Raw genomic sequence first — 27793 nt, 5'->3', positions numbered from 1 at the left:
TAACTTCAACCAGAATCTAAGCATTAAAATATACCTACGTAGCTTTAAAGAATTAAATAAAAAAAACAAGTTTTTTTAACTAAAAGTAAGGAGCGACATTAAAACTTAAAACGACCAGAAATTACTTCGTATATGAAAGAGGCTGCATCCTCATCAACGCCTCGCTCTTTACGCTAAAGTTTGACTCTTTCTCTCAATTCTTCTTTTTAAAACAGTAAAAAACTTTAGCGTAAAGAGTGGGGCGTTGATGAGGAAGCAGCCTCTTTCATATACGAAGTAATTTCTAGTCGTTTTAAGTTTTAATGTCGCTCCTTACTTTTAGTTAAAAAAACTTGTTTTTTTTATTTAATTTCTGGACGTTTTTGAATCAATGCATGTTTTGATTTTGGCTCTCCGCAGAGGAATAATTAAAACAAAATTTGCATTTTTTTTTGGCTAAATGGCTTTCTCATAATTTTGATCGAATGATTTTGAGAAAAAAAGAGCGGGGGAGGAAGCCTAGTTGCCCTCCAATTTTTTGGTTAATTAAAAAGGCAACTAGAATTTTTAATTTTTTACGAATATTTATGTTAGTAAAAGATCTACGTAACTTATAAATTAGCTTACGTAAAGAACTTTTGTATTCCCATATTTTTATTACATATATGAGGGGGTTCGCCCCCTTGTCAGATCCTCGCTCTTTACACTAAAGCTTAAATTTTGTCCCAATTCATTAAGAATGACCCCAGAATCACAAAAGCCGTAGAATAAATAGTTGAAATTACTAAAAATACTTTAGCGTAAAGAGCGAGGTATTAGGAGGAGGTGAGCCCCTCAAATGGGCAATAATTTCTGTTTGTTTTAAGTTTTAATGCTGCTCCTTACTTCCAGCTGAAAGAACTTTTTCATATTTATTTTTTCATTGTTTTTTTTTAATAATGCTAGTAAATCCTGCGCTCCCTTCATGGAGATTTTCTTCCCCTATGACAAACTATCGATGGAAAGTTCCCCCAGAATATCCCCCTCTTCTCAACCGCTCCCCCAACCAAAAAAAATCCTCCTGAAAACGCCTGTACACTTCCCAATAACCATTACTATATGTAAGCACTGGTCAAAGTTTGTAACTTGTTCCCCCTCCCACGGGGACTGTGGGGGAGTAAGTCGTCCCCAAAGACATAGTTATAAGGTTTGTCGACTACGCTGAATAAAATGGCTATCTCAGAATTTTGATCCGTTGACCTTGGTTAAATAATTAGCGTGGGAGGGGGCCTAGGTGCCCTCCAATTTTTTCGGTCACTTAAAAAGGGCACTAGAACTTTTCATTTCCGTTAGAATGAGCCCTCTTGCAACATTCTAGGACAACTGGGTCGATACGATCACCCCTGGGAAAAAAAAACAAAAACAAAAAAACAAATAAACACGCATCCGTGATCTGCCTTCTGGCAAAAAATACAAAATTCCACATTTTTGTAGATAGGAGCTTGAAAATTCTACAGTAGGGTTCTCTGATACGCTGAATCTGATGGTGTGATTTTCGTCAAGATTCTATGACTTCTAGGGGGCGTTTCCCCCTATTTTCTAAAATAACGCAAATTTTCTCAGACTCGTAACTTTTGATGGGTAAGACTAAACTTGATGAAACTTATATATTTAAAATCAGCATTAAAATGCAATTCTTTTGATGTAGGTATTGGTATCAAAATTCCATGTTTTAGAGTTTTGGTTACTATTGAGCCGGGTCGCTCCTTACTACAGTTCGTTACCACGAACTGTTTGAAACAGGCCCATATCACCTTTCAGAATCTGTGAATGAGTTGTCTGATGTAGACCAAACACTCTTTTATAATACTGGAGCTGAAGGGACTCCAGTTGCTGCACCGTTTCTCCACCCCATATCTCTGCTCCATATTCTATCACGGGTAAAATTTTTGTGTTAAATATTCTTTTATGCATTTTTAGGTTTTTGATCCCCATTATCGTCGGGTTTCTAAATATAGCTGACGTGGCCACCCTACCTCTCTGAATTATTTCATCAACATGACTCCTTAGGCTTCCATTTTCCGATAAGATAAAGCCTAAATATTTTATTCTTTTACTTATAAATAGTTCCTTATTATTAAATTTAAATGTATATTTTTCATCGTCCCCAACCTTCCTTTTTTTAAAAATAACAACTTCGCTCTTTTCAGTATTCAGCCTTAACTTTTTTATATATATCATCTGCAAATAATAAGAGAGATAGTTTTTGAGTCCCTAGGCTAACTTTCGGAGCCCATCTATTCTCTAGAAAATTAACAACATCATTAATAAAAATATTAAACAACTTAGGTGAAAGGGTGCTGCCCTGTTTTACTATTTTATCGATAATATTTTTCATATTATTATATAATATTTTATGTTTTACTATTTTTCATCGATAATATCTATTTTAATTAATTATTTAATATACAAACTTGGTAAGGTATTTAATATAACGCGTTTTGGGCGGCCTGCTTTCCTTAATTCTCTGTTGCAGTTTTCATAATTTTGTTGCTAAAATATTATATTTTCATCATATTTTGGTATATTTCATTAGGATTAACCTAACTTCACTTCTTTGGTGTGGTCGCTATAACATATAAGTACCCAAGTATTTTTTTCAAACCCATCCTCCCGCTCAAAAAATCTACGTACGTCCCTGTATTAAGCTGTTATAATTACCTTTTGAAGTACCTGTAAGTTGTGACCTTTGTAAATTGATGTATACCTGAAGCGGTAATCAATTAAAATTGAAAATTCAACCCGAATTTGAGTCAGTCTTTCTCTAGCTTACATCCAATGAATTAGTGTTTTAGTTTTTCGGTTGTCAGTACCGACTTTGTAGCGAAAATAATATAAATAACGTAAAAATGAATTGATTACTTTTGTCAAGAATTTGAATTGGAATTTTGTCTTCTGAAATTAGCAACTTATGATAATGCTATGTAAATAGACTTAATGAGGAAGTACGATAAAACTTAGAACTTGAGTTTGTTGTTCTATTTGGTCTTGTCTTTAAGATAATCAGGTTGTTGATAAATAACTGAATTGGAGATGGTTGACCTGGAGGCTGGTAAGTAATTTATTTGTAAATAGATATTTAATTACTAAACAATCAATGTTAATATAATTGATGGTCTCTATGAAATTTTTGTATGTAACAATTATTTTAGTTGGCGAAGTGGAGGCAAGCATAGGGAAGGAGGAGTTAAAAGGAACCTTCCTAAGCATATTGATTTTTTATCCCAGGGTCGTTAACGATAGCTATACGAATCATCTACTCACGCTACTCGCTATGGAGTTTAATATCGATCCCTTCTGGCAAAACTTCCTAATCCATGGATACTTGGCCGAATCGTGACCTCAATTGAGGAATGAGCTAAGATTGTTATCGAGTGACGCTATTAACCTCTAACTGAATGGAAGAAGATGAAACTTCGATTTTGTCCCAATTGGAAAAAAAAATCTTAATAGAAGACTAAAAAACTGCAAGGTTTTATCGACTTTCAGAAATCACATACACCAGGTGGTGTGTACCAAGCTTGGTTTAATAAGTGGCTCTCTGAGCAACCAGACGAAATAATTGTTTCCTTTCTAATCGCATATAGTGATTCTTTGAATCCGGGTTATTCCAGAATTTCACAACTCAATGGATGAAGACCGAATTTCCGGTTCATTAGCGCCGGGCTGGGATACTTCCCTGTTAGGTTCTTTGAGTATCCTATCAGATTCAATCGTTAAATATGAACTAAGAAGTAAGAATTTGTTAACTTCACCCTATGCAAATTCAGTACTAATGGATTATGGTGGTTTTAGATTTTTTTTAAGGTAATTCACAGTGATATTTTACTAATACCAAGACTTAGCTATTACCAAATTGAGCCAAACAGATTTTTCATATTAACTGAGAAATTCTAATTTGTGAGTTGTCTATCACTTATTCTGGCTTGGTTCTTTGTTTGTTGTTACTTGTGTTCCTTCTGCTTTGTTAATTTTCACTTCAAAAGGCTAGTTTCTTTTTTCTTTTTCTTTTTTTTGGGGGGGGGGGTTCTGAGTGCGGCTTAGCAGAGTTTTAAAATATATTATCTAGTATTTCTAAGCTGTATTTCGTCAAATAACTTGTCTTTACAGAATGGGCTGCAATATGGTGATTAAAGACGGAAAAATAAAGAACTATGAAATAAAATTAAAATAATGAAAAATAAAAAAGAAAAAGCTCAAGTACTCGCAAATGTTTGTAGGTTTAAAATTCCATGGATGTTTGATAATTAAGCAGTTTCATAGGTTTTTATAATTGGCTGAACTAGATCAAATTAACAGCTGTTAAGGTCAATTTCCACTCCCCAAGATATTTGAAATACAGTTAGCATTATTCTTTGACTTAGAATATCTCTGCAAATAAGTATTGTATTCAAATCAGGGTATTTTGTACTTATGATACTTTTTCCATAAGAGGTCGTACAATTCAAATATATTAGGCTCACGTGTCAGATCCTATCATGGCCTTGGCAGGGACCAGATATGGCCTTGGGGCAGGGAAGAATACCGAACTAATGTTTGGGTGGCATCGGTAAAAAATACGGCTTCTTCATCGGTATTTTAAGCCCTTATGGCCTTGTATTACTGCATTTGCATGTATGCAGTTACATTATGCATTATTACATTATGCAGTTGCATGTATTGCAACTTTTGATCTTCTAGAGGGAGCACTTGCCCATAAATCTGCCTTCTCATCCTAAAATCCTCATCTTAAAATCGCCCTGCCCTGGGGCCATGTCTTCAAAGTGCCTGCTCTATACTAAGACGTGTCATCTACATGTCGCAACTTCGCGACAGATCCATATTCTTTTTCTGACACAGCTTTTCGATGAATCTATTCCCTGAATTGGGAACAGATTAAGGACGAATGTAAACAGGAGACACCTTTTCCTTGCCAAATTTACCTGATTATGTACGATCACGAATGTTAAAGGTTGCTCATTAATGAATAGAATTTTATATATTTATTTGGTATTACTCATCGGGTTTGAATTTCCGCATTAATATTTGCAACCCTCTGAAATGAGCCAAGTTCAGAGTAAATTGCCGTCCATATTTTGAAAAGGAATACCATTTGAGCATATCATTTATATTTTTCTTCCAATTCTTTGTATTTCATTACTATTTTTTAATTTGCTCACAAGGGGAATTCTGTGGCTTTGCGGGACAAAATGAAAAAAAAAATGTAAAGAAGAAAAAACAAGTATGGTTCCTGCCAGTTAATTTTTTCTGTTTACCAGCTGGAATTACGTTTTTTCTTGCTTGTCATGCCTAACCAGAGTGGTTTTACTTATTATTTGTAGGTTTACAGCCCCTGAGGATAATTCAGACAAGCGTGTCCCGTCTTTCCAGGCTGAAGGAGTGTATAGACGACAGGAATGTCAGCCCTTGTGATTTATCAATGTTTCTAGCGACTTTTATATTACCTAAACCCCAAAAAATCATTAAATCAGCATATAAATCACAATAGTATTGAAGAAAATCACTAAATCAACCAAAAAATCAATAAAATCTTGTGATTTTTTTTTCTTGTCGGGTGACAACCTTGAACAGACAAGTTGTTTTAAAGCATTCAGCGCATTAATATTATCAGCGCATTTATATGCGCTGATTGTCCTCTAAAAAGTGGAATCCTTCAGGTTTGTAAATATGCCAGTAAAATAGTAAAGGATGGACCGCAGCTTTTTTTTTTTATTTTGGGTAGACGGGGGATGGAATAAAACTTGTTCTATTATGCTGCTTGTGTACAATTGAATTTTTGGTATATGGCCTTATTTGGCTCACAATGATTAGTTCATTTATTTTAATCAAATATTACGACTTGTGGAATTCGCAGGGACCCTTGAGCGATTGAACTAGTATTGAAAGATGGTATGTTTTTTTTTTATCAGCGGAAGTGAAGGGTTTGATAATGCCCTGCCACCTGAGGTTTATCTTTGAGGGTAATTCACCCCGTCAAACTTAGAATTCATGCACCACACCGTGGTTATTTGCACCGTTCGTTTCAGACTTTACACCAATTGTGGCACACTTGCACCATGCTGGGTGTATGCCACCTGGTGTGGATATTTCTTGGAATTGGGCAGCCAATTCCTTGGTGGAGACGAGAAACATAAAATTCAAAATATTTGGAATTTTATTTTCAAATATAAAATTCAAAATTCCAAAATGTTAAATGATCTCCATTCTTTGAGATCGGACCCACAATGTTATATTGCAATTTTTTATTAAAAGAGGATTTGCTCAAATAAGATATAAAATAATATATATGAAACAAAATATATTAAAAATATATTTATGTATAACATACAAATGGCTAATCATCTCAATGAAAAGTACACTAAAAACAGGTTAGTAAATGCTAAACTGAGCAAAGTAATGCATTATAAACCCTTTTGAGTTTTGTCTATAAGTTATAAAAAATGGTGAGAGTAAAAACATATGAAATGAAGTTTCGAGAAGCGATTATTTACCCCACAAAAATTCACAATATCCATAACCATAGCAGTCCCTTTCCTTTTAATCTGTAGAATAAATTTGTCATGTGAAAGTACTTAATTTAAAACTAAATCGCAATAGAAGTTTTTCAAAGAAAAGTAAAAAGCTACATTAAACCAAAGAACTGCAGAAATTAAGTCAAATAATTTTCCACGTGTAAAACTCCCAAAAATCACCGTCAGCAAATATATTAAATATATTATTATTAAATATATTATATATATATTATTAATAGTCTTGTAATTTTCTTTAGCGAATGAAGACAATTTTGGAACCAAAGAGTGTAACACTGGCAAAGAAACATTGGACCAGTTTTCCCAAAGAATCCTTTTGGATGATGATAAACTGGTAAACTATTATATTTTTAAGATTTTATTCGCCTTTTGTGATTATAATAATGATGGTATCATTTACCATTGTTAAGGTCAATAATGGTAGCATAGAGGCACTTGAAAAATAATTGTTACCATAAAACCGAAACAGTGCCTGTAAAAGACAACACTGTTTGCCATTAATAGCCAACTATATATATATATATATATATATATATATATATATATATATATATATATATATAACACAACTACAACCATTATTGACCTTAACTATATATATATATATATATATATATATATATATATATATATATATATATATATATATATATATATATATATATATATATATATATATATATATATATATATATATATACAATATATACACAATATATATACACAACTACAACAGGACGCCGGGGGGCACAGGGGAGATATACAAATGACGACCGGGATGTTCAAGAGTCAGTAAACCTGACAGTCCCGGGACACAAATGACGACCGGGACACAGGGAATATAAATGACGACCGGGACACTCAAAGAGAAATTACAGACCGGGACACAGGGAATATAAATGACGACCGGGACACTCAAAGAGAAATTACAGACCGGGACACAGGGAATATAAATGACGACCGGGACACTCAAAGAGAAATTACAGACTGGGACACCGGGACACAAATGACGACCGGGACACAGGGAATATAAATGACGACCGGGACACAGGGACACAACTACAACGGGGACGCCGGGGGGCACAGGGGGGATATATAAATGACGACAGGGACAAAGTGAATGTTCGATTAGCAATCACCATCAACAAAGCTCAAGGACAATCATTAGAATAATGAGGTATAGATCTGAATACGGATTGTTTTTCCCATGGACAATTATATGTTGCATGTTCAAGAGTCGGTAAACCTAACAATCTATTTATATGCACAGACAATGGGACAGCGAAGAATGTTGCATATTCGCATGTTTTACGTAGTTAAAAACATATATATATCTATCTATATTCACAGGTGGACACAGGAACACAACTACAATGGCGCGTAACGACTTACGCGCGCGGGGGGCTTGGGGGGGATGAAGCGCCCCCTCCAACTAGGTGTTAGGGTGGCGCGAAGCGCCACCCCAACAGTTAGTATATATATATATATATATATATATATATATATATATATATATATATATATATATATATATATATATAAATAATGAAAAAAGAAATCAGCAATGCAACAGCACACTCATCCCTACAATCACGTAGGTCACACTGCATAGCCATGCACAATCAACCATAAAGAATAATCCATGGACAGGCAGTCGTGTCGTAAGTAAGCATAAATTCTCATTTACCAAATATTAAAAACAGTAAAAAAGACAAATAATTCAGAGGCAACCACCCAACACAAGGGCTCATCAGGAGAATACTCACTTGCCTATAGGGTTTCAGCACTTTAAATTCTCTACCCAGGCAAGTGGCGTTCCTACCATAAATTCCCTATGATCGAAATAAAGCTAGTGCACGCTTATGTCAGCTGTCTTATCCAGCAAGAGTGACATGGCATCTCTAAAAATGGTATGCGATTTTTTCACCTGAAAATCGTAGCTTTAAAATCCGTTCCATCAAAATTCTATCGATCATTTCAACCGTTTTTCTTACATCCTAATTGGTTTTCAAGATTTTTATTCACAATGGGTTTTATCCTCTTTTCCCAATTTAAAGTAATGTTGATAGTTGGAGCTTTGGCATAGAGATTAATTATTATTTTATTAAACTATTTAGTGTATTCTGGGTACTCCAAAAAATCGTTCTGCTGCAGACATGTACTTTGAGGTCGAGACTATAGGCCATCAAAAACAACCCAGAGTTCAAAAAATCTAATGTGGGTTGAGTTGGCCTTGAGTTTTGTAAAGGGTAGATAGTCTTAATGAGAGGCGTAAATAGCCATCCTTAGGCTCCTTCGGAGTCATTCATGACCATGAGACTTCAAATTGATGTTTTAGTTCCTGGATTACCTTTGCAGGGACAGGTAGCAAGCATTTTGCCCAACTCTGCGATAGCTGGAATCGAACCAAGGCCCCTGTTTTGGCAAGCTGAGCATTGATACACTGCTGTATCGTAGTGTAAGTAAATATCCAAAAGTAATTAATAAATTGTGATGATGGTTTTTGTCTGTAAAAATTTCAAACATTAACTATCTGTTGATTTCCAGCGACGATTGCACTTTCAAAGGAAAACTACCCTTCTAAAGCAGTTTTGGTGCAACGGGTTTTTAGTTTTTTTTTTTTTGCTTATTTGTCGCCAAGAGCTTATCCAAGATTTTGTTCGAGGGGATGGATTATTTTTGTTAGGAATGAAGGGTATTTTTGTTTTTCTTTTCAAAGTTGACAAAGAAACTTTAATAAAGCGCATTATTTTGTCTTTTTTGTTTGGAGGGGGGTTCAGACCTGGTAACCTGCCGCTAGGTAAGGCTTTATTTGTCTCCAATTTTCTCATACGATACCGAGGTCGTATCCAGAGGGGGGAGTCACTGGGTTTACACCCCCCCCCCCCGAAAAAAAAGAAGAAGAAATTGTCCAACTTGTATAAACGTAACAACAATACATAGGACAATTTCTTATGCGTGCTTTATTATAACCCCCCCCCCCCAACAAAAATCCTGGGTTTGTTCTTGTTTAGTACTTCTTATTAACAAAATAATGAATACAAGCATATGGGCGTATTCTTAATTAGAACTGAATGCTGATCTTTTCTAATTTTTTAATACTTATATGGCTATATTAGTTTGTGTTTGATCTGAATTCAAAAATTAATGTAATACTGTAACAATTAATGTAATAAGTATTCTTTTTATTGTCCTTGCTACTGTAAAAACAGACTCACTGATTTTATTTACAAATGTGTTTGGTTTAATAGCATTTTCATGTTCTTTCAAACCATTTAATTTTTGTAAGGTTATTACTGGTTACCGGCTATCGAAACCAAAACTTATTTTGACATGGCTGTTAATTGTAATGACGTGTGGAATTATTGGTCTTGTATTTCACTGGCAAAGGAAGTGGTATTTGGTTTTTACTAAGGTACTCTGTCCACTGAGTGAAGCAGATACTGTTCTAGTAAAGGTGAGTTTGGACATTTTCTGTTTTTGGTGATTGGCTCTCCAATGGCTGTTGAATTTAACGTCAAGTTAGCAAACTCTTCTCTTAATAAGCGAGGGGGCTCGAGTCCATTAACACAGTGCTTCAATGTGTTTAATACCAATGCTTCGAAAGTAAAAGGGCTTATTTATTTACTTTGGCACATGTTTAGTTTCTTAACAAATATTTTTAATTCAAAAATATTGAAAGGTAATTAGAAAATGAATTACTTGCAATTACCAACTGACTAAATTATTTACCCTTTAAAATACTGCTATAAAAGTATTAGCAAATTAAATTTTAAAAAATCGAACAACAAAATGGAAGAAAAAATTGATTGTATATAAGTGACTAAAAAATTGAATTACAGGGCAAAACTAGGTTCTGACAATGAATGGTAAATTTTTGTGAGACGAAAACAAAGCAGTGTTGTCTTGTGAGGTCTTGCTTGCTTGCATTCTTAAAAGGGGAATTGTTGCAAATCTTACTTCGAAATTTATCTATCTAAAACATATGTGAATTTAATGTATGCGTAATTTCTGATAAACGCTTTAAAAAGTACCACAATTCTCGTGGTCTGAGAAATGAATCTTTTGACTCTAACTTGAAATAGAAATAAATCAATATCAAGATGTTTTTTTTTTCATCGGACTTTCATTTTTATAGAGGGAAAATAACCAAAGAAGTAATAATAATAAAAAACTCCTCCCTTAAAATGCCTATTGTAATGAAAAGCCGCTGGCACCACTTATTGAATTGGAAAGCCTCGCAGCCACTTATTGCTTTGGAAATATATGGTAAGGTAACCCTGTTATGGTATACCCTATCTCAAGGTATGGTAACGTGATCGAACGATCAAAAGAGCCAAACTCTAGGCCAAGGGTGCCACCCCTAATATCTCTAACTATTTCTTTGGAGAGTAAACGGACCCCCCCCCCTTTAGATATACTAATGACGATATTTCTCACGAACTCTTTTCCTATCCTTCCTGGATTTCGGGAAAAATAATCTACACGGTTATAGAAAATAACTCACTTGCATTTCTTCCAAAAGTCACTTCACAAAACACATCTATAAGCTCTTAAAAATAGGCTTCCTAAGTGGAGTCTTAATACAGACTAAAATAAAATCTCCACTTCTGTACATAGATTTTTTTTGTTGTGTGGACCTTAGATTGGTCCCGGCCAATCCGCTAAATTATAGTTGAAATCACTGGCTTCTTTTTAATAATATTATCTTTCAATGGCCGAGATCAGCCGCACTAAAACATATTTTTTCCTAAGCTTTTACTTTTTGCAAAACCACTAGTTTAGTAACGAGACTTTGACCTATACTTGAAAATTGTAATATAAACAAATCTAAGCAAATGTACTTAGGGGTAGTGAAATATTTCATTTATCCAGATTTATGGGATTATTACCCCCATAGCATCCCCACTGTTATCTGTTAAATTGCATGTATCAACACTTACAGATTGATTGGTGTCATCCTAGACTAGTGGCGTAAAGTTTTTTATGAGGAATAACGCAACCCCTCTGGCACTTATTTTCTTTACGGTAGTGTCACTTCTTTACGTAGCAAGTTACTAAAGTGACCAAATGCATGCGTAAAATTTGAATGGTAGAAGACTATCTAGGATTTTTTAAACAGTTATGTGATAATAAATGGAATTGAAATGTTGAGTTTAATGTTTAAATTGAAGATTTAATTTTTTTAATCTTTCTAAAACCCAGTAAAATTTTTAACAGTTATGGTAATTAATTGGTTATAAAAGGAAATGAAAGAAGAAGAATAGAACTATTTTCCTACTTTAGCAATTGAGATAAACAAGCACTTGAAAAAGACTTGACCTTACTCACCTGTCCAATTACCTAGGACAAAACAGCATTACCAAACAGTAAATCCAAATGAGCTGCCCAAATCCCTGGAAAGTTATCATTAATAAATGTAGTGACTATCTTAAATTAGGGCTCCTCAGAGTAATGCCACCTGCCTAAATGAGTTTCGACGCATTAAATTCCTTACCTGGTAAGATGGAATGTCTACCATAAAGCTCTTTTAAAAGCTGTCTGGGGCCTTTCTGTTAGTCATGAATAATGGGAATCAACTGTGGAAAGCTGACCAATTTTAAAGGGCTTCAGTTTGTGAAAGAAAGGCGGAAGTGTCTTCCCTTTTTACATCTTCGGAATTACCATCGAAAGTCAATTCTTTTAATGTATTATGTTGCCATTAAAACGTTAGTTGAAAGTTTTGGTTACTAGAAGTACCAGTCGCCTTATGCTCCGACCGGCGTGGGAAGTCGTAACTCTGAGCAAGTAAGCTCCAGTCGCTCTTTATTTATATTGTGTTGCCACATAACTGTTTAATGTATAAAGATAAACATAAAACTCAACATCTCCATTTAAATATCGATAAAAGAAAATTCCTGGTAAAAGTTGCCTTTTCCTCCTGGTAAATTTTCTGACAATGCTCGGGATGCCCCTCTGCCACCCCATCTCGTGTCTCACAAAGCATTTACACGAGATGTGGCGCAAAGCATGGATTCAGTCTTTTGTTTCAAAGAAAACACTTTTCTGCAATAAGAAAGTAGCTATCACCCAGCATCATTTATTTACTGGCTTAATCAAAAAGAAGGGACATTAGAGATCAGTATAAACCTCCTGCTCCCAGACCTCCCAGACCATTTTCTATATTTTCCTTCATGAAAAGTTAGAATGCTTGGGTGTAAAAACGTTCTTTTTGAGGCATAAGATACCCCAACCCCACCTAGGCAATGACCCATCGACCCTAACTTTACGATGTTACAACGTCTGAAACTACGAAGCTCAGTTTATACTTTTTCAATAAATTAATGGATTAGCTACTACATAACTTCCAATTGTTAGTAACTTTGCCCCCTTTGGGTCAAAGTTGTAAGTTGGTGCAACAAAATGGAAGAAAATATTACTCTGTTGAGACTCAAAACTTTTGGCTGCTTAACATAGGCAAGTTCTAACACCGTTCGAATGAACTGACATCTGATTTAGGCACTTTTCGTCAATTTTAAAACCAAAAATCCCCTTTTTTATAGTAGCCCTCTCCGAATCAAAATCTAGAATATGGCTTGACCACACAATTTCAATCCATAACACGTCCTATAGGGAAGGGGGCAATCTTCTTCTTACTTAAGACACATGATTGAAACCGGAAATCCTAATTAGTGTAATAAGTTTAAAAGTGTGTAGATTAAATATCAGTGAAATTCTTAAAACAATAATGTATCATTCAGATCACGATTGGGATCATCAATTCTTTGAAAATAAGGAAACGGTTATAATTTCCTGCTAATAATTTAAAGCATGTAATTGTTTATTACTGATCGGATAAGATCGATTCTGAAATAATGTTAAATTGCACGTATATGCAGTTACGTCATGTCAGTTTTCTTCAAGAGATCCGAGAACCAAGCCTGGGGCGCGGGAAAGAGTGCTGGACATTTTCCGAAAACCAAGCGCAAAACGTCATCCGGACGTAGCGCTGGACGAAAAGTTATATTGACTTGTTTTTTGGAAAGGTCTTGATTTGTTTTGCTTACATTAATTTGCATTTTTGAGCCTTCAAGAGAGGGCAGGGGGCTGACCACATACACCATAACAATATTTCTATATATGTTTTATAAGTTGTCGTTTTGATTTTCGATTTTAGACAAATTGTTAATTATTATAGTCGGTGACTAAAGCGAGATCCGTGTCACCAATAGTAACCAAATATCTTTGAAAAAAAGTTTGAAAATAATATTTGTTATCAAAAGAATTTGATTTTTATACTAATTACAAAAGTTTAGGATTCATTAAATTTAAAGTTACCCCATTAACAGCTATTAGTAGAAAAACATTTCGATAAAAAAAGGGTTTAAAAAGGGGGTTCAAATCACACCCCCTTTTTCACACAAATGTAAAACACGAATTTATTCTCACAAGTTTGATCAAGATCATGCCGTGTGATCTTGATGAAAATTGTGCCATCAAACTCGCTATTTGAGAAAACCTTAAAGGGGAGTTTTGAAGACCTCCTCCGGGGAGGTTTAAAGGGAAAACGATACGTCATAATTTTACCAAGAAGGATTTTTGCAGATGTAGGTCTTTTCTCTTAGTGGGGGTGATCATAGCAAAGTTATTTCCATCAAAGACAACGCTGTAGTGTTGGTTTTGCCAGAGGCACTACATGTAGGAGGTGTGGTCGTATAAACTTTGAAGGGGGCTCAATCGATTAAAAATTGAAAGTTCTTCCACCCTTTTGAATAATCAAATGTGATCGAAGGGCAACTGGCCCTTCCTCGTGCCCCTTTTTCCCCAAATGCATGCGCTCAAAATCCGATTGTTTCGTTCATACCAGTTCAAAGGCCTAATAACCATGCCTTCGAGGTTGACAGTTGACAGGGCAAGGACTGTAAGTTTTTTTCTTGTTAACATAATAGGTTATCATGGGATATGTGGTTGTATAAACTCTGGAGGAGGCTCATTCGATCGGAAAGTATAAGCTCTAGTTCCCTGTTTAGAGTCAAAAATGGTCGGACGACTAAAACAATAGCCCCCAAGCCCTTTTTTCCCCAAATACATCCAATCAAAACGCTGAGATATCCATTTAGCTTAAAGTAGCCCAAAGATAAAATAATTACACCTCTGGTATTAGCCCCCCCCCAGTTCTTGAGACAATGGCCAAAAATTATGCAAGTTTCCCATTGTTTACATATAAGGCTTTTATGGAAGGGAAGGTCAGATAAATTTTCGAGGGGGCTCATTCGTTTGAAAATTGAATGTAAAAAAAGTGAAAAGGGAATAGCAGCAATATGGGAGCAAGGCTGGAGGGTAACCACCCTTCTCCTTTCTTGTCCGTTTAAGATATCCCCTGTGTTCACCACTGATCGGAATTTTGTAATTGCCATTATGTTCAAACTAGTAGAAAGGCCTAATAGCAATACCTCCAGGGATGCCCTTCTCCCCATAGCCCCGGGGTAAGGATTGTAAATTATGCAATTTGCCCATTGTTTACATTCAGGATTTATCATTAGGAAACGGGGAAATGTTTGATTCTGGGTGTATCCGAGAAGATTAAGGACATTAACGTGAAATTTCGGATAATGTTGTTGGATATGTTACACTAAACCAAAAAGGTACTATTTGCACCCAGTTTATCAAAAAGGAGGATCTGCAGTAATGTATGAAGAACTTCGGGTATTAAGTTGAAAATTGTTGCAAATTTTCAGGGGATATTGAAAAGTGGTTGAGGGCTGCCATCCCTTTCTTGTCCCGTTTTTGGTAGACCTCCCTCCAAAAAATATTTGATCAAAATTTTGAAATAGGCATCTTATTCAATATAATCTAATAATCCCTCCAAAGTTTAAATAAAATACGCCTATGTGGATACATAGCCCCCCCCACAGCTTTCGGGAGGGATGTCGAAAACTATACAACACACTTTGTACGTGCTGCTTGTCTAAAGGCCCTATCAAAAATGTCTATGAAGAGCTATCGGAGAGCGCCCAGCACCTCTTTTCTTTTTTAGACTCTCTCTTCCCTCATCACTGATCAAAATCTCGAAGAAGTGATGTTGTTCAAAACAAGCAGAAGATCTAGTATTTATTCCTCCAGGGATGTAGTGCCATCCACAACACCCAGGGCAAGGATTGTAAATTATAAAATTTGCCCTGTTTTACAGAATATTTTTTGCCCTATTTTAATGATGCATTAGGAAAAGGGGGGCATTTTTAGAAAATATTAGGGTATTAGGACAAACTTTGGGAAATGTTGAGGAGCGTGGCAAATTTAATAGGAAGATACTATATGCATTCAGTTTATTGAAAAGATGTATCTTCGATATCTCAAGAACGGAAGGGTTTTAAATTCGAACGTTCAGGGAATGTTGAGGAGGATGTTAAAAGGTGGTCAGAGGGCAACCAGTCACTCTCTTATTCCCTTTTGAGCTACCTCCCTTCGAAGATATCCGATCAAAATTTTGGAATAACCATCTCGTTCAAAATAGTCGAAAAGCCAAATAACTATACCTCTTGGGATGATACAACCTCCTCTCAGCCCCTGGGATAAGGGTTTTGAGTTAAATAAGTTGCCTATCCTTCATGTACAAGTTTGGTTATTGGGACCTGGGAGTATTTTTGAGTCCCCGAAAAGGCTAAACCTTTTAGAAGTTTTTCTGGAGGATGTTAAACAAAACAAAAATACACTAAGTGCAGGGGGCTTTCAAAAGGACACAACAGAATTATGTTCTGTTGTTCTGTGTCCCTGTGTCCCTCGTTCAAAATAGTCGAAAAGCCAAATAACTATACCTCTTGGGATGATACAACCTCCTCTCAGCCCCTGGGATAAGGGTTTTAAGTTATATAAGTTGCCTATCCTTCATGTACAAGTTTGGTTATTGGGACCTGGGAGTATTTTTGAGTCCCCGAAAAGGCTAAACCTTTTAGAAGTTTTTCTGGAGGATGTTAAACAAAACAAAAATACACTAAGTGCAGGGGGCTTTCAAAAGGACACAACAGAATTATTTAAGGAATGGCTAAGGATTTAGTTGACACTTTACTGGCATGTTAAAAAGGATGTTTGAACAGGAACCGATGAAAACCAGCCCCTCCCCTTCCGGCCCTTTTGGATTCTCATCTTAGCACCAAATTAAAAACCATTTTATTCAAAATAGTTAAAATATCTACTAGTCATGCCTCTGGAGATGTCTCGCTCCTACAGCCCCTGGGGCAAGGAATGTAAATTATGCAATTTTTCCTTGTTTCGATTGTAGTATCTATCATTTTTCAAATTTCGTAATAAAACACACTAAAATCGCTTACCATAGTCATCGTCTTGCAGAGATGGGAACTTTAGAAATATTTTTGTATGCGCCTATTATGCCCGAACCCCATCATAGTCATCTCTGACGATAAAAAGCGAGTTTTATGGCACTTGGTGTCTACCAAGTGAAATATAGCAATCGCAAATTCTGTCGGTCTATCTGTCGGTCTGTCGGTCCCGGTTTTGCTATTTTAGGCACTTCCAGGCAAGGTAGGACGATGAATTTTGGCAGGCGTATCAGGAACCAGACCAGATTAAATAAGAAGTGGGTCATTTTCCCGATTCGACCATCTGGAGAGGAGTTGGGGGACGGTTAAATAAAAAAAAAAAAATAGAAAAAATGAGGAATTTTTAACTTACGAACGGGTGATCGGATCTTAATGAAATTTGATATATAGAAGGATATCGTGTATTAGAGCTGTTATTTTAAATCTCGACCGGATTTGGTGACATTTGGGGGAGTTGGAGGTAGGGGGACCTAAAATCTTGGAAAATGCTTAGAGTGAAGGGATCGGGATGAAACTTGGTGGAAAAAATAAGCAGAAGTCCTAGATGCGCGATTGACATAATCGGAACGGGTCTGCTCTATTTGGGGGAGTTGGGGTGGGGGGGTTAATTCTGAAAAAAATAGAAAAAATGAGGTATTTTTAACTTACGAAGGAATGATCGGATCTTTATGAAATTTCATATTTAGAAGGACCTCATAACTCAGATCTCTTACTTAAAATCCTGACGGGATACAGTGTCATTAAGGGGGGAGTTGGGGGACCTAAAATCTTGGAAAACGTTTAGAGTGGAGGGATCGGGATGAAATTTGGTGGGAAAAATAAGCAGAAGTCCTAGATACGTGATTGACATAACCGGAACGGATCCACTCTATTTGGGGGAGTTGGAGGGGGGAGGGTTAATTCTGAAAAATTAGAAAAAATGAAGTATTTTTAACTTGCGACGGAGTGATAGGATCTTAATGAAATTTCATATTAAGAAGGACCTCGTAACTCAGATCTCTTATTTCAAATCCCGACCGGATCCAGCGTTACTGGGGGGGGGGAATCTTGGGAAAAACTTAAAGCGGAGAGATTAGGATGAAACTTGGTGGGAAGAATAAAAACATGTCCAAGGTACGTGACTGACATAATCGGACTGGATCCGCTCTATTTGGTGGATATGGGGGGGGGGAGGGAGCAATTAGGAAAAATTAGAAAAAATAAGGTATTTGTAACTATGAACTAGAGATCTTAATGAAATTTGATATTTAGAAGGATCTTGTGCTTTAAAGCTCTTATTTTAAATCCCGACAAGATCCGGTGACATTGGGAGGAGTTGGAGGGGGAAACCGGAATTCTTGGAAAACGTGAAAATTGAGGTAACTTTATCTTACGAATGTGTGATCGTATCTTAATGAAACTTGATATATAGAAGGATCTTATGTCTCAGATGCTCCATTTTCAATTCTAATCGGATCCGGGGACATAGGAGGCTGGAGGGGGAAACATAAATCTTGGAAAACGCTTAGAGTGGAGAGATCGCGATGAAACTTGATGGGAAGAATAAGAATAATTTATAGATACGTGATTGACATAATTGGAACGGATCTGTTCACTTTGGAGGAGCTGGGGGGTGTTGATTCGGAAAAATTAGAAAAATTGAGGTATTTTTAACTTAAGAACGGGTGACCGGATCTTAATGAAATTTGATATTTAAAAGAAACTCACGTCTCAGAGCTCTTATTTCACATCCTGACCAGGGATATATTGACATTGGGGGGAGTTGGAAGGGGAAAACCGGAAATCTTGGAAAACGCTTAGAGTAGAGAAATCGGGATGAAACTTGGTGGGTATAATAAGCAAATGTCGTAGATATGTGATTGACGTAACCGTAATGCATCCACTCTTTTTGGGGGAGTTAGGGGGTGGGGCTGAGTGCTTTGGCGAGTTTGGTGCTTCTGGACGTGCTAGGACGATGAAAATTTGTAGGCGTGTCCGAGAGCTGCACAAATTGACTTGATAAAGTCGTTTTCCCCGATTAGATCATCTGGGGGGCTGAAGGGAGAGGAAAAATTAGAAAAAATGAGGTATTTATAACTTACGAGTGGGTGATCGGATCTTAATGAATTTTGATATTTAGAGGGACCTCGTGACTCAGAGCTCTTATTTTAAATCCCGACCGGCATTAAGCCTCCTATTTGCCTTTTAAATCAATATATTGATTCTTAGAATTTTGCTAGAGTTCAAATCATATGAGTTTTTGGCTCTTGGCTCGTCCAGCCTCGTCACAAGTGCCATATGAGTTCTTAGCTGTTATGAATTAGGTTTTCCTTGATTCTAATAACACTTGTATTTAAGAAGTGGAAAATCAAAATGGAGAGAGACTAGTTTAAAAAACTTGCATAAACACTAATTTGCTACTTCACTAATACTATATATCGGTATCTTTTGCCTGGTTCCTGTTACAGGTTAAATAAATAAGTATGTTTTTTTAAACTGAAAGTAAGGAGCAACATTAAAACTTAAAACGAAGAGAAGCTATTCCGTATATGAAAGGGGCTTTCCCCTTCTCAACGCCCCGCTCTTTACGCTAAAGTTTTTTATTGTTTTAAAAAGTAGAGTTGTGAGAAAGATTCAAACTTTAGCGCAAAGAGCGAAGCGTTGAGGAGGGGAGGGCCAAGTTTCTTTTTGATTCCTTTGAAACTTGTTTCTGAAATTTCTTGGGCCAAGATACTACAATCCACGCAATATAAATGGTTTTTCTGACAATTGGACACAAAAAAGGGCTAAGAAACTTTTTTTTCTTTATGGATTGAAACTAAGAACCTCAAGTTTTGGGAACCTTTGCGGCCCTTGGGCCCAGTTGAAGTTGCTGTAACTTGAGTCTACTGATGACAGAAAACTAAACTTATTTTGGGCACCATTCTTAAGCCTTAGCTACTCAAAAAAATTATACATTGAGTAACTGCGACACATTTTTGTCAGAAGAAATTTTAAACAAGAAACTTCCGTGTATAATTTTAGGGTTAGTGGACTGAATCGAGGTAACATTAATGAGGACAATATGTTTTGGAGGAAAAAATTTGTTGTGTCGATCTGGATCTGAATTGGTTGTGTTGATCTGGAGTTTAAAACTCTGTTCCAACTGAGCTACTTTAAAATTTCAGGGCATGTTGTGTTTCAGAGCAATGTTAAAATTTCAAAAAAATTAAAAAAATTTAAATATTTAAAAAAAATTGAGCTTTTCACAAATTCTAGACTAGAAATTCCAAAAACAAAATAAAAATTTGGCTGTATTGATTCGCGAAATCTATTTTTTTTTTAAAGACAACTGAAAAGAAATATATTTTGTAAATGACCTTGACATACACCCATTTAAACAAAGAAACAATCGGAAGAAATAGAAAAAGAAAAGATCCTTTAATAAATTAGTGCAGTAACATATGTTTATTTCAAGGATGTCTATAAGATGATTTTTTGCCCTTTTGGAGACTTGAAGACTAGGGTCTATAGGAAAAATACCCCCCCCCCATCCATCCGAGATTTTGCACTTCAAACATATTGCTAATGATATGTTGAGATAGAGAACTACGGATGCGCAGAACTACGGCTTACACAGAACTACGACTGATAGATGGTTTTTGACTGAATACCCAAATGTTGCCCAAAACTGAGATTAAAATACGACATGTCAGTTTTTTAAACTGAAAAACGGAAAAAAAGCTTTTAGATATTCTAATAGTTGACGAGTAATAAAAATGTTTATGTAAAAAACAAACAGAAATTAAATCAAGTAAACGTTTTCTTGAAGAATTTTCTTCAAAGAAAAGCAAAGAGCCATATTAACATCTAAAGCCAGAAAATTAAGTCATATAATTATTCGAACCTAAGAAATCAAAATGAATGAAACTGTTTGAAAAGAGATTAGAACTTTCGATTTACAGTCAATTGATCCCACTCCCGATGTTCCACGATCACTTTTCTTGATAGATTATCCTTTCTAACGCATCCGTAATTATCCTGCTCAGGGAAAATTGAAATATTCGTATATTTGTTGATAATTGCTTAAGAAGTTTGCCGTAGGCTTAGAAGAAATCTTAGATTTGGGTGTTTAATTCTAGTGAAGATCGATCAGTCTGATACAGGTGGTATTCGTAATATGTTCATCTTATGAGAATTTCACTAGTATAAGAGCATTTCATTATTTTTTCTCATTTTCCTAGTTTTGTCATGTCCGGGCAGTTTGACATAAGTTCTTTCGTAGGTCATAATCCTAAAATCGTTTTCTTTTTCATAGGAGACATTTAAGAAAAATGAACACCGCTATTTCATTAAGAAAGTTATAGAAGAAACATTTGAATCTGCATGGTAGGCTTTTCTTAGTCTTATTTCATTATCTTTCTCCTAGCGTTTAAAATTTAGTTAATGACCAATTTATGATTTTACTAACTCTCTCTCTCTCTCTCTCTCTCTCTCTCTCTCTCTCTCTATATATATATATATATATATATATATATATATATATATATATATATATATATATATATATATATATATATATATATATACTAGCTGTTGGGGTGGCATTTTGCGCCACCCCAACACCTAGTTGGTGGAGCGCTTCGCAACCACCCAAGCCCCCCCGCGCGCGTAAGTCGTTACGCGCCATATTAGTTACGCGCTATTGTAGTTGTGTCCCTGTGTCCCACCTGTGAATATATATATATATATATATATATATATATATATATATATATATATATATATATATATATATATATATATATATATGTTGCATATAAATAGATTGTCAGGTTTACTGACTCTTGAACATGCAACATATAATTGTCCATGGGAAAAACAATCCGTATGCAGATCTATACCTAATTATTCTAATGATGTGTCCCGATCGTCATTTATATTCCCTGTGTCCCGGTCGTCATTTGTGTCCCGGTGTCCCAGTCTGTAATTTCTCTTTGAGTGTCTTTTTTTAAGGTGTTTGAATTGTTTTACCCCGTTGCCAAAATAGAGAACCATCCTTCGTAATAATTGCACATTTTTGATTTTTTGGACCTTCCTACTGACATTATATAACGGGATGCGTTGAAACAGTTTTCTTCCTTAAGGTTTTTGATTTGTTGTAATCCCTTGTTAAAAGATATATAAATATTTTTGCAAACACCAGTTTTTTGCTCTTGACGCAATTTAGTTTCTTTTCATACTAAGTCTATTCAAAGATATTTGATTTTGCGTAACAAACTGGTAATTTGCAAAAGTATTTCTATATATCTTAACAAGTGATTACAACAATTCAAAAACCTTATGAAAGAAAACCAACAGTTTAAAGTGGAATATAAATCGTTGTTAGAAAAACATTATTACTGAATTTCTTTTCTTTTAAGCATAAGCAATGTCTTTTTAAGACACGAGAAAAAGTTGAAAAAATTGCAAGTTCAATTCACAATCGCTAAGGTTATTATGCAAACTGATATTTTTTTACATTGCCTAAACAATAATTTTAATGTTTTAATTCAAACTAGAAAAATGCCTGAAAATTTTAAAATTAGTTTTTTTTAGACAAAATCTACTCTAATAATCTACTCTAATAAAATATGATTAAAAAAAAAAAAAAATTATATTTTATTCAGGTATGCTACAATTCAGGCTTTTAGACCTCCGGATACCTTTTGCTCGCGCCTGTGTTTGTCAAAGTTCACAATAATGTGAAATTGACCATGCTCTGGTTCGTTCTTCATCTTAACACCTGACACGTTTAGAGACATAGAGTGATCAGTGCATTTTCAAAGCCCTTGTGCCATATATACAAAATAAAAACAGTATACAAAACAAGGAAATCACTAGGAAAGTAAATTCCAAAACAAATAGAGATGAAATTGTAAAGTAAATACAAAAATACATAATCTAGGAACATAATTACTTTTTCTTTTTTTTATATAACGTTTTCTTCTTTTCAATCATCTTTTTATATACGCACCAACTCAAGTTATTGTGTTTATTTGGTGAGATCAAGTAGCTAAAATTTGGCTAAAAAGAAGCAGAAAATAGTATGTTAACCTAATCTTGCTTACTTTTCCGTTTCTCCTCTTATCAATTTATTGAAAGCAAAACAAAAAGCTTTCTTTCGAAGCCTCCCTTATACAAATACAAATAAATGTAGCAAATAAGTGACATTGATCTGAAGCTTAATGTCTATTTACAATCCTTTTTTAAGATTAAATAAAAAAAACTAGTTTTTTTAACTGAAATTAAGGAGCAACAACAAACGGGGCTGTTTCCTCCTCCAAGCCCCGCTCTTTACGCTAAAGTTTTTAATTGTTTTAAAAAGTAAAATTGTGGCAGAGTCAAACTTTTGCGTAAAGAGCGGGGCGTGGAGAAGGAAACAGCCCCTTTTATACACGGAGTAATTTCTGTTCGTTTTAAGTTTTAATGTCGCTCCTTACTTTCAGCTAAAAAAATTAGTTTTTTTTATTTAATTTCTGAACGTTTTTGAATTAATGCATGTTTGATTTTGGCTCTCCGCACATAAATTATTAAAATGAAATTTGCATATTAATTCTTTTTTTTTGCTAAATGGCTTTCTCTTAGTTTTGATTAGACGATTTTGAGAAATAAGGGGTGGGGAAGGAGGCCTAGTTGCCCTCCATTTTTTTTGTTACTTAAAAAGGCAACTAGATCTTTTAATTTTTAACGAAGGTTTTTATTAGTAAAAAATATACGTAACTTAAGAATTAACTTACGTAACAAACTTTTATATTTTTATATTTTTATTATGTATATGAGGGGGTTTGTCCCCTCGTTAATACCTCGCTCATTACACTAAATCTTAAGTTTTGTCCCAATTCTCTAAGAATGACCCCTGAATCAGAAACTCCGTAGAATAAATAGTTGAAATTACTAAAAATACTTTAGGATAAAGAACGAGGTATTTAGGAGGAGAAGAACCCCTCATATGCGTAATAATCTCTGTTCGTTTTAAGTTTTAATGCTACTCCTTACTTCCAGTTGAGAAAACTTTTTCATGTTTATTTTTTCATTGTTATTTTTTTTAGTAATGCTAGAAAATCCTGTGCCTGTTTCATTGAATTTCTCTTCCCCCATGACATATTTCTCCAAGGAAAAACCCACATAGCCCCTCCCCTGAACCCCACCCCCCAAACCAAAAAAATTCCCCTGAAAACGTATATACACTTCCCAATAACCATTGCTGTATGTAAACACTGTTCAAAGTTTGTAACTTGCAGCCCCTCCTTCAGGGACTGTGGGGGAGTAAGTCATCCCCAAAGTCATAGGTATTATGGTTTTCGACTATGTGGAACAAAATGGCTATCTCAAAATTTTGATCCGTTGACTTTGGGAAAAAAATGAGCGTGGGGGGGCCTAGGTGCCCTCCAATTTTTTTGGTCAATTAAAAAGGACACTAGAACTCTTCATTTCCGTTATAATGAGACCTCTTGCGACATTCTAGGACCACTTGGTTGATACGATGACCCCTGGGAAAAAAAAACAAAAAACAAAACAAATAAACACGCACCCGTGATATGTCTTCTGGCAAAAAATACGAAATTCCACTTTTTTGTAGACATGAGCTTGAAATTTTTGCTACAGAGTTCTCTGATACGCTGAATGCGATGGTGTGATTTTCGTTAAGATTCTATGACTTTTAGAGGGTGTTTCCCCCTATTTTCCAAAATAAGGCAAATTTTCTCAGGCTCGTAACTTTTGATGACAAAGACTAAATTTGATGAAACTGTATTGAAAATCAGCATAAAAATCCGCTTCTTTTGATGTATCTTTTAGCATCAAAGTTCCGTTTTTTAGAGTTTCGTTTACTATTGAGCCGGGTTTCTCCTTACTACAGTTCGTTACCACGAACTGCTTGAAATATTAATGTGTTTGATAACAAATTCTTGATTTTTCTCCACCTCAAAGCTGGTTCTCGAAGTGACTTAAAATTCTTTTATAGTAGGTTTATAGTTTATAGTTCTTTCTTAAGAACTATTACAATTTTTATCTTTTATCCATGAAAGTTTTTATTTTAATAGTTGCCATACACGTTGCCCTGGTCATGATGAAATCGGCACTTCTAGAAGAAATTTACAAGTTCCCTTGAAATCTGGTGAATTTCTTGGTAAGTTTGCCTGGTGAATTTCTTGGTAAGGTATGCAATATACTACTTGGTAATCATACTAATATCAACCATATGTGCAGGTACTATTTTTTGGAGGGTGGTAAGGCAATATACTATTTAATAATTATACTACTGGCAACTACGTTCGCTGGAATTGTTTTCGGAAGGGTGGTAAGGCAATATACTACAAGGTAACCATACTACATATAACCACTTCCGCAGGAGTTGTTCTTAGGGGTGGTAAGGCAATATACTACTTGGTAATTATACTACAGGCAACCACTCGCATAGGAGCTCTTTTTTGGGACGTAAGGCAATATACTACTTGGTAATCATACTACAGACAACCATGTGCGCAGGTGTTGTTTTCAGAGGGTGGTTGTGGTAAGGCAATATACCTGGCATTTGACTTGTAAACGCCTATTTTGGGCAAATCACACTTGAAGTTTGTCAACGAAAAATTACCCCCTTCTTTCACAAACCCCATTCCTCCCAAAATCTGTGGCACATGTGTTAAACTAATTGGGGTGACAATCACTGCTGCCTTGAAGTGGGATGTCCATGTTAAAAATATCCTAAAACAAGCTTCCCCTTCGGTTTCCCTTTTAAAACTTTGGTGAAAATTTTCTTGCCCCCCTAAGGATCTTCTCCAACTTTATTGTTCTTTTATTCAGCCAATACATGAGTTTGCTTGTCCAGTTTTCGGTCTTTCTTCATTTCAGTTTTTCTTCAGAGCATATTTATAAGATTTAAAATGTCCAAAAACAAGCATTTAGAATCATAAATGGGGAAGAGAAGGTTCCATATCGTTATCTACTTGGCAAGTTCGAGCTCACTTTCTTGACCGAGAGAAAGAACCTCCTGTGCCTTCGTTTTGGTACAAAGACCCTGTCTGTTCCTCGATTATGTTCCATCATCCCGAACTCTGCCTTCCCGCCCGCAACAGACCGTCCCATATAAAATCCTGAAATATCCCTAAACTGACTCCCTTCCCCGCTAAACATGAAAGATATCGGAAGAGTTTTGTTCCGAGTTTTGTTGGGTTATATAATATCCAGGAAAATTAGTCATTTATTTTATTTTTATCTATTTATGTTTTATTTTTGACTTTTTAACTAAGTTTTAACTCACCATATTTTTTATGTGTTTTCATTAATTTTATTGTTATCTATTTTTTTTTAACTTTTTAACTAAGTGTTGACTCTTTTATGATTGACGTGAACGTCAAGTTCTTTCGGTGTTACATATGATTATATTTATTAAATAAAAAAACAAGTTTTTTTAACTGAAAGTAAGAAGCGACATTAAAACTGAAAATGAACAGAAATTACCCTCTATAATAAAAGGGATGCTCCCTCTTCAACGCCTTGCTCTTTGCACTAAAGTTTGACTCTTTCTCTCAACTCTACTTTTTAAAACAGTAAAAACTTTAGCGTAAAGAGCAGGAAGTTGAAGAGGGAGCATCCCCTTTCATATAGGGGGTAATTTCTGTTCGTTTTCAGTTTTAATGTCGCTCCTTACTTTCAGTTAAAAAAACTTGTTTTTTTTATTTCATTTCTGAACATTTTTTAGTTAATCCATGTATTGATTTCGGCTCTCCGCAGATGAATAATGAAAGCGAAATTTGCATATTTATTTATTTGGCTAAATGGCTTTCCCATAGTTTTGATCAAATGATTTTGAGAAAGGAGGGGGAGGAGGCCCAGTTGCCCTCCAATTTTTTGGGTACTTAAAAAGACAACTAGAACTTTTAGTTTTTACGAACGTTTTCATTAGTAAAAGATATACGTAACTTACGAATTAGCTTACGTAACAAACTTCTATATTCGTATGTTTTTATTACGTATATGAGAGGGTTCGCCCACTCGTCAATACCTCGTCAATAACTCTTTGCATTAAAGCTTAAATTTTGTCCCCTGAATCATAAAGGCCGTAGAATAAATAGTTGAAATTACCAAAAATCCTTTAGCGTAAAGAGTGAGGTATTAGGAGGAGGTTAACCCCTTATATGCGTAATATTTTCTGTTCGTTTTAAGTTTTAATGCTACTCCTTACTTCCAGTTGAAAAAAAACTTTTTCATATTTATTTTCTCATTGTTTTTTTAAATAATGCTAGAAAATGCTGCGCCCCCTTTATGGAAATCTTCTTCCCCCATGACAAATTCCTCCATGGAAAATTTCCCCAAAATAACCCGCTCTTCTCAATCCCCCCCCTCCCAACCAAAAAATCCCCCTGAAAACGTCTCTACACTTCCCAATAACCATTACTATATGCAAACACTGGTCTAAATTTGCAACTTGCAGCCCCGCCCAGGGGACTGTGGGGGAGTAAGTCGTCCCCAAAGACATAGTTATAAGGTTTTTTAACTATGCTGAATAAAATGGCTATCTCAGAATTTTGATCCGACAACTTTGGGGAAAAATGAGCGTGAGAGGGGGCCTAGGTGCCCTCCAAATTTTTTGGTCACTTGAAAAGAGCACTAGAACTTTTCATTTCCGTTCCAATGAGCCCTCTCGCAAAATTCTAGGACCACTGGGTCGATACTATCACCCCTGGGAAAAAGAAAAACAAACAAATAAACACGCATCCGTGATTTGTCTTCTGGCAAAAAATACAAAATTCCACATTTTTGTAGATAGGAGCTTGGAACTTGTACAGTAGGGTTCTCTGATACGCTGAATCTGATGGTGCAATTTTCGTTAAGATTCTATGAATTTTAACCAGGACTGAATTTTAACTATAAATTTTAACTATAAATTCAACCAGGACTCAAGAGTCCTGGTTGAACTTCGTTGAAGTA

General features: G+C 35.3%; 1 protein-coding gene across 1 annotated transcript in view; it reads left to right on the top strand.

The window, feature by feature from the left end:
- The first annotated feature begins 1705 nt into the window (after positions 1–1705).
- The window catches only part of LOC136036668 (polyamine-transporting ATPase 13A3-like), a 107255-nt gene continuing 81167 nt past the window's right edge, over positions 1706–27793 (top strand). Inside the window, exons 1-5 of the mRNA XM_065718975.1 lie at positions 1706–3070; positions 6788–6882; positions 9838–10005; positions 21141–21211; positions 24907–24992. Of these exons, the coding sequence (XP_065575047.1) occupies positions 3052–3070; positions 6788–6882; positions 9838–10005; positions 21141–21211; positions 24907–24992 (439 nt within the window). The 5' untranslated portion in view covers positions 1706–3051. The remainder of the gene's footprint in view (positions 3071–6787; positions 6883–9837; positions 10006–21140; positions 21212–24906; positions 24993–27793) is intronic.

Source organism: Artemia franciscana, chromosome 15 (genome assembly GCF_032884065.1).
Source record: "Artemia franciscana chromosome 15, ASM3288406v1, whole genome shotgun sequence".
Taxonomy (NCBI): domain Eukaryota; kingdom Metazoa; phylum Arthropoda; class Branchiopoda; order Anostraca; family Artemiidae; genus Artemia; species Artemia franciscana.
The sequence above is the reverse complement of the archived record's forward strand: the minus strand, read 5'-3'. Positions and strand labels throughout refer to the sequence as shown.